The 12,131-nt window shown below is 47.6% G+C and overlaps 1 protein-coding gene across 50 annotated transcripts in view; it reads right to left on the bottom strand.

The window, feature by feature from the left end:
* Nucleotides 1-3,163: 3,163 nt before the first annotated feature.
* MAP4K4 (mitogen-activated protein kinase kinase kinase kinase 4) overlaps nucleotides 3,164-12,131 on the bottom strand; it is a 174,303-nt gene continuing 165,335 nt past the window's right edge. For 28 of the 50 annotated variants that reach the window (XM_049696051.1, XM_049696044.1, XM_049696062.1 and 25 more), the window contains 5 exons: nucleotides 11,506-11,606; nucleotides 9,922-10,071; nucleotides 9,203-9,362; nucleotides 8,229-8,368; nucleotides 3,164-6,625 (listed from right to left, as the gene is read on the bottom strand). In XM_049696051.1, coding sequence (XP_049552008.1) covers nucleotides 6,542-6,625; nucleotides 8,229-8,368; nucleotides 9,203-9,362; nucleotides 9,922-10,071; nucleotides 11,506-11,606 — 635 coding nt within the window. In that variant the 3' untranslated portion in view covers nucleotides 3,164-6,541. Of the gene's footprint in view, nucleotides 6,626-8,228; nucleotides 8,369-9,202; nucleotides 9,363-9,897; nucleotides 10,072-11,505; nucleotides 11,607-12,131 lie in introns of all 50 variants that reach the window. The other 22 variants (XM_049696030.1, XM_033401730.2, XM_049696043.1 and 19 more) reach the window with 1 other exon arrangement.

Here is a 12,131-nt window from a genome sequence, read left to right on the forward strand (position 1 = left end):
TGCTAAAAAGTAGAAACCTTTCCGGTTGCACTGTTACTGACGGCTCTGCTTTAACGTCCAGAGAACACTGATCACTGGTTCTGGAGCTGCCCCTGCAGACAGCGCCCCGCACTTCCCCCAGGAGGACCACACCTCCAGACACACCGCACCCAGCGATGCTCAACCCAGAAGACTCACCCAAATGCCACCAAGCCCCCAGAAGTTTACGAGCATCCACACCTACCCGACGAGGTACCCTGGCAGGGCAGGTTCAGGGACAATCAGCAGGCCTTCCAGCAGGCGGCACTGAGGAAATGTCCTCGATGCCAGTAAGAGACGTGAGGCCCCAACAGGACAAGGCCCTTTGGAAATGGGACAGTGGAGCCCACCTGCTCAGGACGAGAAAGGGATCTGGCTCAGCAGGACGGCTCTCACGACCCTTCCTAGGGGCAAGCACGCAGGCCAGAGGGATGACCCGAGGACCCGATCCAGACCCCAGCTCCCCAGGGCTGGAGGCTGGCCCTCCGTGGGCAGGTGGGTGCTGGGTCTTTAGACATGGCAGCTGTACTTCTGGAAGGTTCCCCCCAGTCCCGAACGTGGCCACCCTGCACCACCTGACCTGTGAAGCGCATGGTGTTTAGCATCAACGTCTCGCGGGGAGGGGATCTCTGGGTTTCTAAGCGCTGGCAGTGGAAGCGCGTCTCAGCAGCAGGAATCCATCTCCGGGGCAGCTTGTCAGGTTGCTTCCCCCAAGGGGTGAAAGGTTAGCCCTGCAGCTCTCACTGGGGGCTGGGACCCAGCTGGCTGGCAGTGACATGGTCCATCTGTCCTAGAGCTGAAGGCATCAGGGTCAAAGATGAAGAACCAAGGATGTCGATAGAAACAAAGAATAAAAAGACAGAGAAAGAAAGCAAGCACCTGCTACAACAGGACGAACCTCCAGACACTCTGTGAAACCGAAGGGGCCAGTGACAAAGGACACACACTGCAGGATTCCACTGACACAGAACGTCTACGAGAGGCACGTCCACATAGAGAGAAAGTGGTGAGGGGTTGCATGAAGTTTAGGGGGATGGGAGGGGAGGGGACTGAGGGACAGCGGCAAAGGGGTGTGGGCTGTCTTCTTGGGGTGATAACCGTTTAAACATGGATCATGGTGATGCAGCCGCAGCTCTGAAGGACTAAAGGCCACCAGATAGTCCGTACACTTTATTTCTATTTTTTTAAGATTTCTTTTTTATTGGATGTGGACCAATTTTAAAGTCTTTATTGAATTTGTTACAATATCGCTTCTGTTTTGTTTTGGTTTTTTGGCTGCGAAGCATGTGGGATCTTAGCTCCCAGACCAGGGATCGAAAGCACACCCCCTGCACTGGAAGGCGAAGTCTTAACCACTGGACCGCCAGGGAAATCCCAGTCTGTACACTTTAAATGGTGTGGCATGGATTATCTCAATAAAGCTGTTAATAAAAGAATCAAGGCAGGATTTAATCTCTTTATTGTAGAAAAGTTGTTTAGTACTGTTTTCTAAGGTCTGTGTTACGTCTGACTTCCAAACACACTTAAGGAAAGAGCGGCATCGCTTTGCTCAAGCTGTATCCACGTCAGCCCTTTGCAAGGCTCCTGGGGGGCATGCTGCCAGAATTTCACAACTCAGACCAAAATAAAAACAGTAATTTTGTATCATTTTGTGCTGGACCATCTAATTCAAATTTCCTGTAACCAGGCAAACTAGGAGATGAGACTTAGCATCAAGGAACCGTGCTCTTCTTACAGGAAGCCAAGTTGCAGCCGGGGGACTGGTGAGTCTGTTACGGGACCCGGGTGGCCCACGCCCAGCATGTGCGACTCTCACAGCCCTCCCGGGGCCTGGCTACCCCAGTGCACTTCCTCACCAGCCCCACGCTGCACAGGGGGCTGGTTTCATCCTTAGAGTAACATCAGGGTTTTTATTTCAAGCTACTGAAGCGAACCACCAGGAAATTCTCTGAGGAGCAGAGCAGTAAGAACCAATCAGAGCTCATATGCAGGCTCTGTATTCACACAGAAACAGATTGAACCAGAGAGCACCGTGTTGTCATCAGCGTATCAGAGAGGATAGATGAGGTGAGGTACGAGCACAGGGAAGTTAGGAGAGGCAGAGGCAAAGCTGCAGGAGTTCCAGCAAGATTCTGAAATGCAGACACGACAAGATCATCTTACAGTGAAGGGCGAGGCAGACCGGGTGGGAGACTCTCCTGTCTGAACACACAGTACTTCTCCCATAAGAAAATGTAATAACTATTGTGCCCAACTTAATTCCTTAGCCATTTTCCTTCACAAAACACAGCACCTACTTCTCCTAAAACGAAGCACGGGCATTGTTTAAGTCCTAGATGGCAGATAAAGCAGCAACGTCACCGCACCCTTGAACGTGACACCAGATCAGCGGGCTAGCACCCCTTACAGGGGCTGACTTGACCCTGGTGGCCTCAACCTCCACTGAGGAAGCACAGTTGGAACGGGGGCCATGAATGATGGGGTTACCACACGTTCATTCCTGTCACCCACACCAGCTGCAACAAACAAGGAGGAAGGGAACTAACTTGCTCCTTGCGGGGGGCCTAGGTATTTACGAGTTTATCTTCACCTTAGAGAATGAACGCGTTTCCAGGAGGAAGCAGAGGAGCTAGCTGACTAACGCATGCAACCGAGGAGGGGGCTCGGGCAGGGTGCGGACACCCATGGCGTGACCTGGCATCTATCCAATGAGGCATGTTCCTGCCAGGCTATGGGGGGTTGACGGGGCACACCCGTGGGTGGGGCTGATGACCTTGCACTGAAGGAGCTCCAGTGATTAGGCCTAAGGTCACATTTATGTGCCAATTTGAGACAGCGTCCCTTTCATCGTCCTGTTAGCTACAGAACAGACAGCATGCATGTAAAATGAGCCTTACTCCGTTTTTGGCTTCAGGAACACGGCGATCAAGAGCTCACCCATCAATTTCATTCTAAGATCTCTGAACAAGTGTTTGCTGCTTTCGTAACCTGTGCCGGGTGAGCCCCTGGGCCATCCCTGTTGGGGAGATGGCAGGATCTAGCAGCCGCCCGCTCAGGCCAGGGGTGGCACGGGGGAAGGAGGATCCTTCGAGGAAGGAAACATTCTGAAGGAAGGGAATATATTTGAAACTCATGCCACGTGAAATAGGTGTCATTTTTACTTTATTTAAGGACAAAAGAGGGGAGAAGAGGGACAACAGTAATTTTCATAATACACAGAAGACGAGTTAGCACTGAAAAAAGAAGGCTGTGTGTGTACTTGCCACCAGTCTGCTTTGCAGCTCTGATTAGTAAACAATGCAGCTTGTCACTTGCATTACTGTTTAGCAAATTTATAACTGGCAAAACTGGGGATTATGAATCACCGTAAGTGGACTACAACGAAGACGAAAGCCTAAATAACCCACAAAAGATCACTTAAAGGTAAACCATAAATACGTGATGCACATTAGTGTAACAAAACCATTTTTTTGTAAACATTTTCTTCAACACAACATGGGCGTGAGAAAAAGTAAAAACACTGCGCTCGATACAGAGAGACTCTGCTTTAAACACAGAAGGGTATCACTTATTAAGGCTCTGACTAAACCTAGAGCCATACTGGTATTTTGTTTGGAAGAGTTGTCATAGTTTTCCGCGTTCCACATTTAACGGTATCAGCATAATACTATCTTCTTCTGTTGATTTTGCCATCTTTGCACTTCTGTGAAGTCACTACCCTGTTAAAGGAGAAAGATCATCCCTTTCTCTAGAAGAAAGACATCGCAACAGCTCGCCATCTTTCATGGAGAAACCTAACCGGGCGCCTGCTTGAGGCTGTGGCAACACAGTCTGATCGACAAGGCGGGGAGGCCACGGAGGGAGGGATACCACGGCCGAGGAAAGCACACCGCAGGCACCCACCCAGGGGACCAGTGGCCAGCTGACCTCGGTCAGCTAAGCCCGGCGATGGATTCAATCACGTTCAACTCCAACACCACCAGGTGCTGCCCAACTAGGACAGGCCCACCCTGACCTGAGCTCGGAGCCCATCGCCCCTGAGGGAAATGTAGTTTTTTCAAGTTCTCAGTACTCGGCAATTCCAAGGGAACACCATTTGCATGGCCTGTGTCACAGCCCTTGACTTACAGACACTGAGCTTCAAGTCTGGATGATGCAGACCATGAGGCCTCATCCCTTTTTGTATCTTCCATGTCGGTATCAGAAGTTCAGTATTTTTTTCAAAGACACCTGCCCAACTTTTACCTTTCGCTAAAGTCATGGGAGCGGGCTACAACTGACCCCGCCACGTGGTCCTTTCTCCTCCTGGTGCACGTGTTCACTGAGGCACATTTCGTCTTGGGTCAAAAGCCAAACCGAGGAGGGAAACGCCAGCAGTGAGGTGGCTGGGACTGAGGCCCCGTGGTGACCGAGTCTGGCCTGTCTCAGAAGTCCCTTCCGAGGGTGGGATTAACTCCCCAATCTTCTCTATGTTCAGTATGAATTAGTAGAAAACAACTATCTCTTTCTGCCTTAGACATCAGCACCACACCAAAGTCTCACACACGGACAACCTGTTTCCCCGGCCTTATCCTTCCAGTACGGAGGCGGGTTTTCTCAGTGGGTCCTGTGGTGGCGCGTGTACGCGACCAGCTGTTGTTTCTGCGTTTGCGAGTGTATGTACTTTTCACTAGGGTTTGAAATTCACAGGAGAGCCTCTGGCAAAAATGCTGACCCAGGAGGAAGAGGATGACGAGTCAAAAAGGATGCCAAATGGGATGCGAATGCCGGGCCAAGCCTCAGCAAACAGGTGCAGGTGACTGTTGGAGGAAAACCTCCACTTACACGTCACAAAAGAAAATTCGCCACGGAGGAGGAGTGAGCCTATGAAACACCGAGCTTTTGTTTGGTGGATGCAACACTCCCATCAGAACTCAACAACAGGAAAGGTGGACGGCAGAGCCACGGTGCGGAGCGCTGCTCCTTTACCAAGCAATTAAATCCTCAGAGGAACCGAGTGACCAGAAGCCATGAAACCAATTATTACCCAAGACATTTATTACAAATGTCATGAACATATTCATAAAGTAAAACTGGTTTAAAAAACAGAGAGAGAATGGGAGAGCAAGGGAGAGAACGAGAAAAGCCAGGGCTTTGATATCACACCCAAAACACAGGAAGATGCTATCTTACGAATGAGCAGTATTAACTACATTCTTAAAATAGTTTTAGTGCATTGCATTTTTTAGAAAAAGGGAAATACCCCTGGCCCCAAGGAAAGGTTCCTGCAACACTGTTAACAGTTTGTGGGGCTGTCCCCATATGACCACCTGTCTGCAAACCCCGATTTGAGAACACTGAGGCCCCTCGTGCTCTGGGTGATGGCCGCCCGTCCACCACCACGGGTGAATCTGGTGGAAACAGCGCGATCTGCTCTCTCAACTGAGAAAGCAGACGCGCCCAGCGAGACAAGCCTCGTGGCTGTTTCCCATCTTCAGGGACAATTTCTCTTGTGCCTACTGAGACCTGTGACGAAGTAACAGTCAAACTTCAATTGGATAGTTTTGGTATTAAGATTAAATTAAACATTAATGTTTTCCTCCAAAAACATATAAACTAAACCACCTCTTAATGCATTAAAAACAATGAGGTAGGCGAAAAAATAAACACGTGGCTGAAAAAAATTTTTTTTCCCTCCGCAAGTGCAGACCGTGGTGAAACTGCTGTTGCACTTCTAGGTTTAAACAAAAATTAAACCTTTGACTGAGGCAGTGCTAATACTGTCACACAACAAGGTTCTGGCCAGGATACAAATGCACACCTTTTCCTTTTTTTTTTTTTTTTTTTTCTTTTTTTGAAGAATTATCTGCACATGATTTAGGCAAAACCTGGTACACAGAAAATGACTGAGTTCTTGGCCAAAAAAAAAAAGAATTCCCAAGAAACCAAATGCCAAATGGGTCCCTAACCCACCCACCCCACCTCCCAAGCCCCACCCACAAAAAAGTTATCCTAGTAACTGTGTCTTTCACATTTTATAAATATTAACTTCTTAAACCTGCACCTTCTTCTTTGTCCACATATGGTCACATTACAAAAAAGAAATGTCAATTAAATACATTGTTAATGTTACTATATTAAATCTGCTCTTGGCTTCAGTGACCTGCTCGTCCGAGCACACTTTACACCCGCTGTGCCCACTTCTAACCACCCGCCGGCGTGTCTGTTCTCCACCTGCAGACACCCCGGGACAGAGTCACAGACGAGGAATTCTGGAGCTGGAGGGAAGGCGTTTGCGTTCTGCCTGATGCTTGATTCCAACACCGATAGCACCTGATGGTAGAGTCTCAACAGCACCAGCTGCGTTGCAGCCTTGATTTATTTCGAACAGGACAAGAAGAGAGTGGGGATGAACTGGTAAGAGCGGGCGGGAGAGGAGAGGAGACCCCCGCCCACGCGGCCTGGGCGGCTCCGAGCTCCAGTTGCCAGGAATTCCAGGTTCTCATCTCGATGACTCCGGGGCCGGCATCCCCGCCCGCCACTCCTACCAGCTCAGAAGAGAGGTCCTGCCCAGCGTCATGAAGTACACCTGGCTGCTGCCCCCGGACCGGACCGAGGCAAAGAACACCTGTAGGAGGGGAGGGGAGGAGAGGGGAGGAGAGGAGAGGGGAGGAGAGGGGTCAGCAGGACCCTGGTCCCACAACCCCAGGGGCCCCTCCCAAAGGAAATCTGGGGTGACGTCCATTCGTCTGTGAAGGAGCCAGTTTTCATCTTGACCAGGAAGGCTCCTTAGCCAACGGATGACTCCTCATACGTCGTGCCCTACTGTGAGAACGCAGAGGAACAAAGGCGGCGTTCCCGAAACGGGATCGTCTGTGTTCACCTCCACGGCTAATACCTTCTGAAAGATGAATGGGATTTTGGCAAACTCAGTGCGCAGAGGGGAGGCTCCTCCGCTACCTCGTTTCTCTCTTTTAGAAAATGAAGCTGAGATGTATTAGTTACTTCATATGACTCTATAGTCAAAGTAATATAATTTAGTTTTGTGCCTTTTATTAATAAACCCCGATGGATGTGACATCATGAATGATAAAAATATTTAAATGCCTGAAGTTCAAGGAATATCATGGGTATGGCTCTACTGAACACACTCAGGAAAGTGTGAGCCAAAAAGCTGGCAGAATCTGGCTTAGGTCTGAGGTTGTATGGATTTTCAAGGTAAAAGATCTAGGAGGTATTACGTAGGAAAACAAAGGCCAAGTGCACCGGCAAATGGGCTAGAGGACGGCAGGAGGAAGTGGGCTGGTGGTGATGCAGCTCTTGAGTAGGAGAGCACGTGGCCAGGCAGGAGGCCCAGCTGACAAGGAGAAGTGACAGCTCTCTTCGTCTGAGAGGTCAAGCTGAGGTCTGCTTGCTAGGAGGTTTAATATGTTTTAACGTGAAGCAAAAGGGGGAAATGTTTCTAAGGCTGCAGTGGGTGGCCCCAGGTGGTCAGACATATTTTTATCCAAGTGACAGAAGACAGAGAAATTTGGGCTTAGAAAAGGCCCGAGGGGTCAACACCCTTGGCCAGTGCCTGTTCCACTCCAAGGCTGATTTGGGGAGGGAGGGAGTCAATCCCAGAGAAGACAAGGATGCAGCCAGTTTCAAAAAGCAAAGGTTTTAACTGGGGCTTTGATGCCCCGGGGTCTCACCTGCAGGAAGTACGCCTACTTCTGCATAAAATGATCTCACCTCTTAGGCATTTATGCCACACAAACGATGAACTTATTTCACTACTCAAAAGGTAGACCAACAAGTGGTGTATTTCTGGTACGTATCAGGGGAGAGGAAGTTTTACCCTGTTACTTAAATTTTCACGAGGGTTCCTTCTAAACACAAAAGAATCCCATCCATCTAAACTGGTAGCTTTAACCTCCTCTATCCCTAAACCAAACGTAGCCTAGGCAGGCCACCTGATGGGAATAAGAACCCCGAAAGACAAAAAACAAAAACCCAACATAGGATGATTTCTGCAGCGATAAACATCTCCACCCCCTCAACAAAAACAAAATAAAATATATCATGACCTCCATAAACAGACCTAAAAAGTCACTGCTGAAAAGTTCCTTGATAAATTTATTTCAGAATCCATCAAAATCCCAAGGAAAGGCTTCACCAAACTTCATGGAAAATAAACCATTGCTAAAAGATAGTAGCAAACTAAAAAGAATCTCTAAGGAAGCCGTTACCTTGTCGTTGCGTTCACATAAGAATTTCAGTCTTTGAGCCCTTTTGTGCATAAACACACCGTCCAAGTGGCCGGTCTCCACAGACCGGATCTCTATGGCCTTTTCTCCCCAGCCCATCGTCTGATTGGATCGAATATACGCTTTTTGAGAGGAGAAAACACATATTGTTAAAGGTAAGACAGCCGTGGAAAGAAACTGCTCAGGTCTCTCTCTCTCTCTCTCTCTCTCTCTCTCTCTCTCTCTCTCACACACACACACACACACACACACACTCTCTCTCACACACACACACACACACACCCCACCGCTCTAAACAGCTAGTATTTGGGGGTTTTGTTTGCAAGGAACTCTGCATGTGCACCCTCGTGGTCCATCCCGGGAGGCCGTATTTTGAATCAACAGTTGAGGCAGTTCACGCCAGAGCATCACCCGCCCCCCCACCCCCACCCCATAGCTTAGCTCGTATTTTCATCACACTAGTTACCAGGGAGGCAGCGAGAAGGAAAGCCAAGCGGACAGAACCAGTGACGTAACTGCAATTAAACCAAAACAGTTTGGGGATATAAATTTGGAGCCATGAGGGTTCCAGAGGTCAGCCTTCGCTGCTGAACGCACAGGGACGGTCAGGAGGCCGAGTGTCGACTGCGGCTGGGCCACGGAATGGCAAGAGTGATCACTTACCCTTCTGTCTCCCCTCACTTCCCACACATCAGTCAACAACTACACCTGCCCTACTTCCCCTGGCTGTCTTAAAGATTAAATGAAGGACTGTGAACGACAGAGTTTTAAAAAATAATTACTTGGATTTTGTCCTAACATAAGACTATTACGTGTGTCATGGTCTACAGTCTAACTTTCCACCATCTACTGCCAGCCACTCTGTTAAGTGGCCAGAGGGTCTGAAGAACACGTAAAATCAGTACACAAACTACACGCCTCTTTAGGAAGGGCCTCTTCCCGTCAGGGACGCGCACCTACAGACGTTGGCATCTCTCCCCACTGCAGAACCACATCCTTGGTAATCCTTCCATAGGTGTTCACATAGACCCCTTCGTCTTCATAGCACACCAGAAGCTCCATTCCATCCGTGTTGGGGAGGATGATGATTGCGTGGGGTTTGATGCTGCACTGGATCTAGAGAAGAGGAACAAAGCACAGGCACGCATGTTTGTGGCGACTTCTATCCCTGCAAAAGGGCTCAATAAGAATGTCTTGGGGAATGCGCTGGTTCAGATTCCTGGTGATAAACACAACACTGGATAACACTGTGGAAAACCCATGTGATATATATATATATCTGAAAGTCCACCTTTGATAGGTCCTATAATCTACTAGTTCACGTTTTCGGAGCCCCTGGAACACATTTGGATTGGGGGCTCCACTTAATCAATTATGTTCCTCTAACCAGTCCCGACCCACGGAGCTTCTGACCTGACAGCAGCTGCCCAACCCTCCCGTGTTAGTGAAAGCAGGGCGAGGAGGTCTTCAGGAGCGCTTCAGAGCCAGGAGAGGGGGTCTCCACTTGGCTCAGAGCAGAGCGCTACTGAACAGGGGCGCCATTTAAATACTCACCCCCACAGCACAGGGAAAGCAAGGGATCCCTGCTTGTGTTAGTTCCCTAAGCAGAGTAAAGAAAAAAGTCAAAGTAAAATGAAGCCTGTCAACCAACCATAGAGTGTGGGTTCTTTCTTACGTGTGTTGGTAGATAAATGTCATAGACTGATCCTGAATCCACGTCAACAGCATGGAATCCAGCACAGGATCCATAGATCACTTTCAACCTCTGGCCTTCCTCAACAGTGAGATCCACCAGTAATGGCTTATGCACCAAATCTCCAAACGACTACAAAGAAGCAACGGAGACAGCAGCCGTGAGACGAAGCAGAGCTTATTTCTGATGGTTCAAACTGGAGAAGCTAGACCCAGGCACGCCGTTACTCAATTACTGAACCACCCTGGCAAAAACCGTAAGCAAAACTACTCTGTACAGTAAGTCTTGAAGTTATTTTGCTCTTATCTGTCAGTCAGCACCAGCTGCTCCAACGCAGACAGTGGAGAGAGATCTGCCGCACGATACACGTAAGGAGAATTTTATCAGTGTGATCATCACAGTCTCTGCTGAGCTACTCAAACCTCCACTTTAGTTTTCCAGCTAGAGTGATAAAGTTAACGAGAGGCTACCATGTGCCGTAACAGCCTGGGTGGCCTCAGTTTTTCATTAACGTCAACACGTATAGCTCATAAGGCAGATTTGAATAAGGTATTTATTTATAAAAGCAACTAGTACAGTTCCTGGTACCTGGTACATGAAGGTAATTAAGACCAGATCTCAGAAGAGAACTGTAACTACACAATCAACAGCTTTTAGTCAATAATATGTGGCTTTATTTATTTTTTAAAGCAAATATGATAACCCCATTTATACTGCTTTTCTGGGGAATCAAGGAACAAGCAATCTAAGTATGTCCATCTTCCAAATAATGGAAGCCGACCCTTAATAAAATATGTCAAAACTATTTAAAAACATAAGTAAATAGAATCTTTTTGGATACAAAATTCTTAACTTTTTCCCCTGCCCTAAAACAGCCCCGGGGGACAATGCTTAAGGTTTTTTGTCTAATATCAGAAACGATGTTATTAAGTGATTCATAATATCTAATGTTATAGTAATATCATTTTCAATTAAGAATTTCATAAATTTGTATCTAGTGCAAACTCTAGAAGTATAAAAAAGAAATTAAAAATATCCACAAAAATAACTGCTAATATTTTTCTACAGTATCTTTCTTTGAACAAAAATGGTATACTATACATATTTTACTACTTGTTCTATTTAATGTGTACTAATGCATTCCTTGTGTCATCAAGAGTTTCTGCAACTTCATTTTTAATTAGTCCTCTACTGAATAGATATACCTTAAAGCTGCCTATTGCTGGATACCTGTCAAAAACATAAACATCTACATCTTTATACACGCCCATGACTTTAGGTGGAAAGTCAAGGTCTGCTTTTTAAATGGAGGTGGTGTCAGTCTGTCCTTTCAGTCCACGTGTCTGCCCAACATTCCGCTCCTCTCTCACATTCTGAGGACTTAGAAAGCCGATAGCTCGGCTTGTTCCGTTAGAAATGGCCTCTCGCATGATAAAGTTATACCAATATCAGCACATGCTTTTAAACGATCAGCTGTGACCATTCGGGGTTGTCAGACGTATTCCCTGGCTCTCGGCCACAGCGTGCACGGCTGATGCTACTTTTAAGTGCACTTGATGTCGTTACCTTAAAGGCCATGAATTTGTGATATGGCTTGGGTGCCCACGCATACACTTCCACAGAACTCTTCAAAGCAATGACCAGAAACTTGATTCTTTCGTATTTTACTGCAACAACAAATAAGAGGAGCACAGGTCAGTATCAACGTGGACTCCAAATTCTTTCAGTTGTCCTCTGCAAACTCTCTAAATATGCCTTCTGCTGAGCCACCAAACCAACAAGAGAAAAATGCTGAGAGGTCAAGCCTCGCGGTTCACTTTTCCGATTCTTTAATGTACAATTCAGGCTGTTCCCATCCTCCTCCGTGTTGCATTAGACTCAACTCCATACCCTGGCTGCCATCGATGAGCACTTTCGCTGATGTCCCTAACCTTCTTAGGCGGTAAGTACTTAATAATCAAGGACAACGTCAGCCTTTCCACCCTACCACCTTGAGGGCTCAGTACTAGTTCAAAAGGATAATGATGTGATTTATCAGACAAGAGGGTCCCGAATCCCAGCAAGAGGTCAAATCTTCCACGTGGCCTTTCCTGACTCCTGTGGGGGGGTTACAGATGGAGGAACACAGAAGGCTACGATAAAATACTCATCAACTGAGTTTGAATTCTATCTATTTCTGTGTACAAGATCAA

This window comes from Orcinus orca, chromosome 13 (assembly GCF_937001465.1).
Source record: "Orcinus orca chromosome 13, mOrcOrc1.1, whole genome shotgun sequence".
Lineage (NCBI taxonomy): Eukaryota > Metazoa > Chordata > Mammalia > Artiodactyla > Delphinidae > Orcinus > Orcinus orca.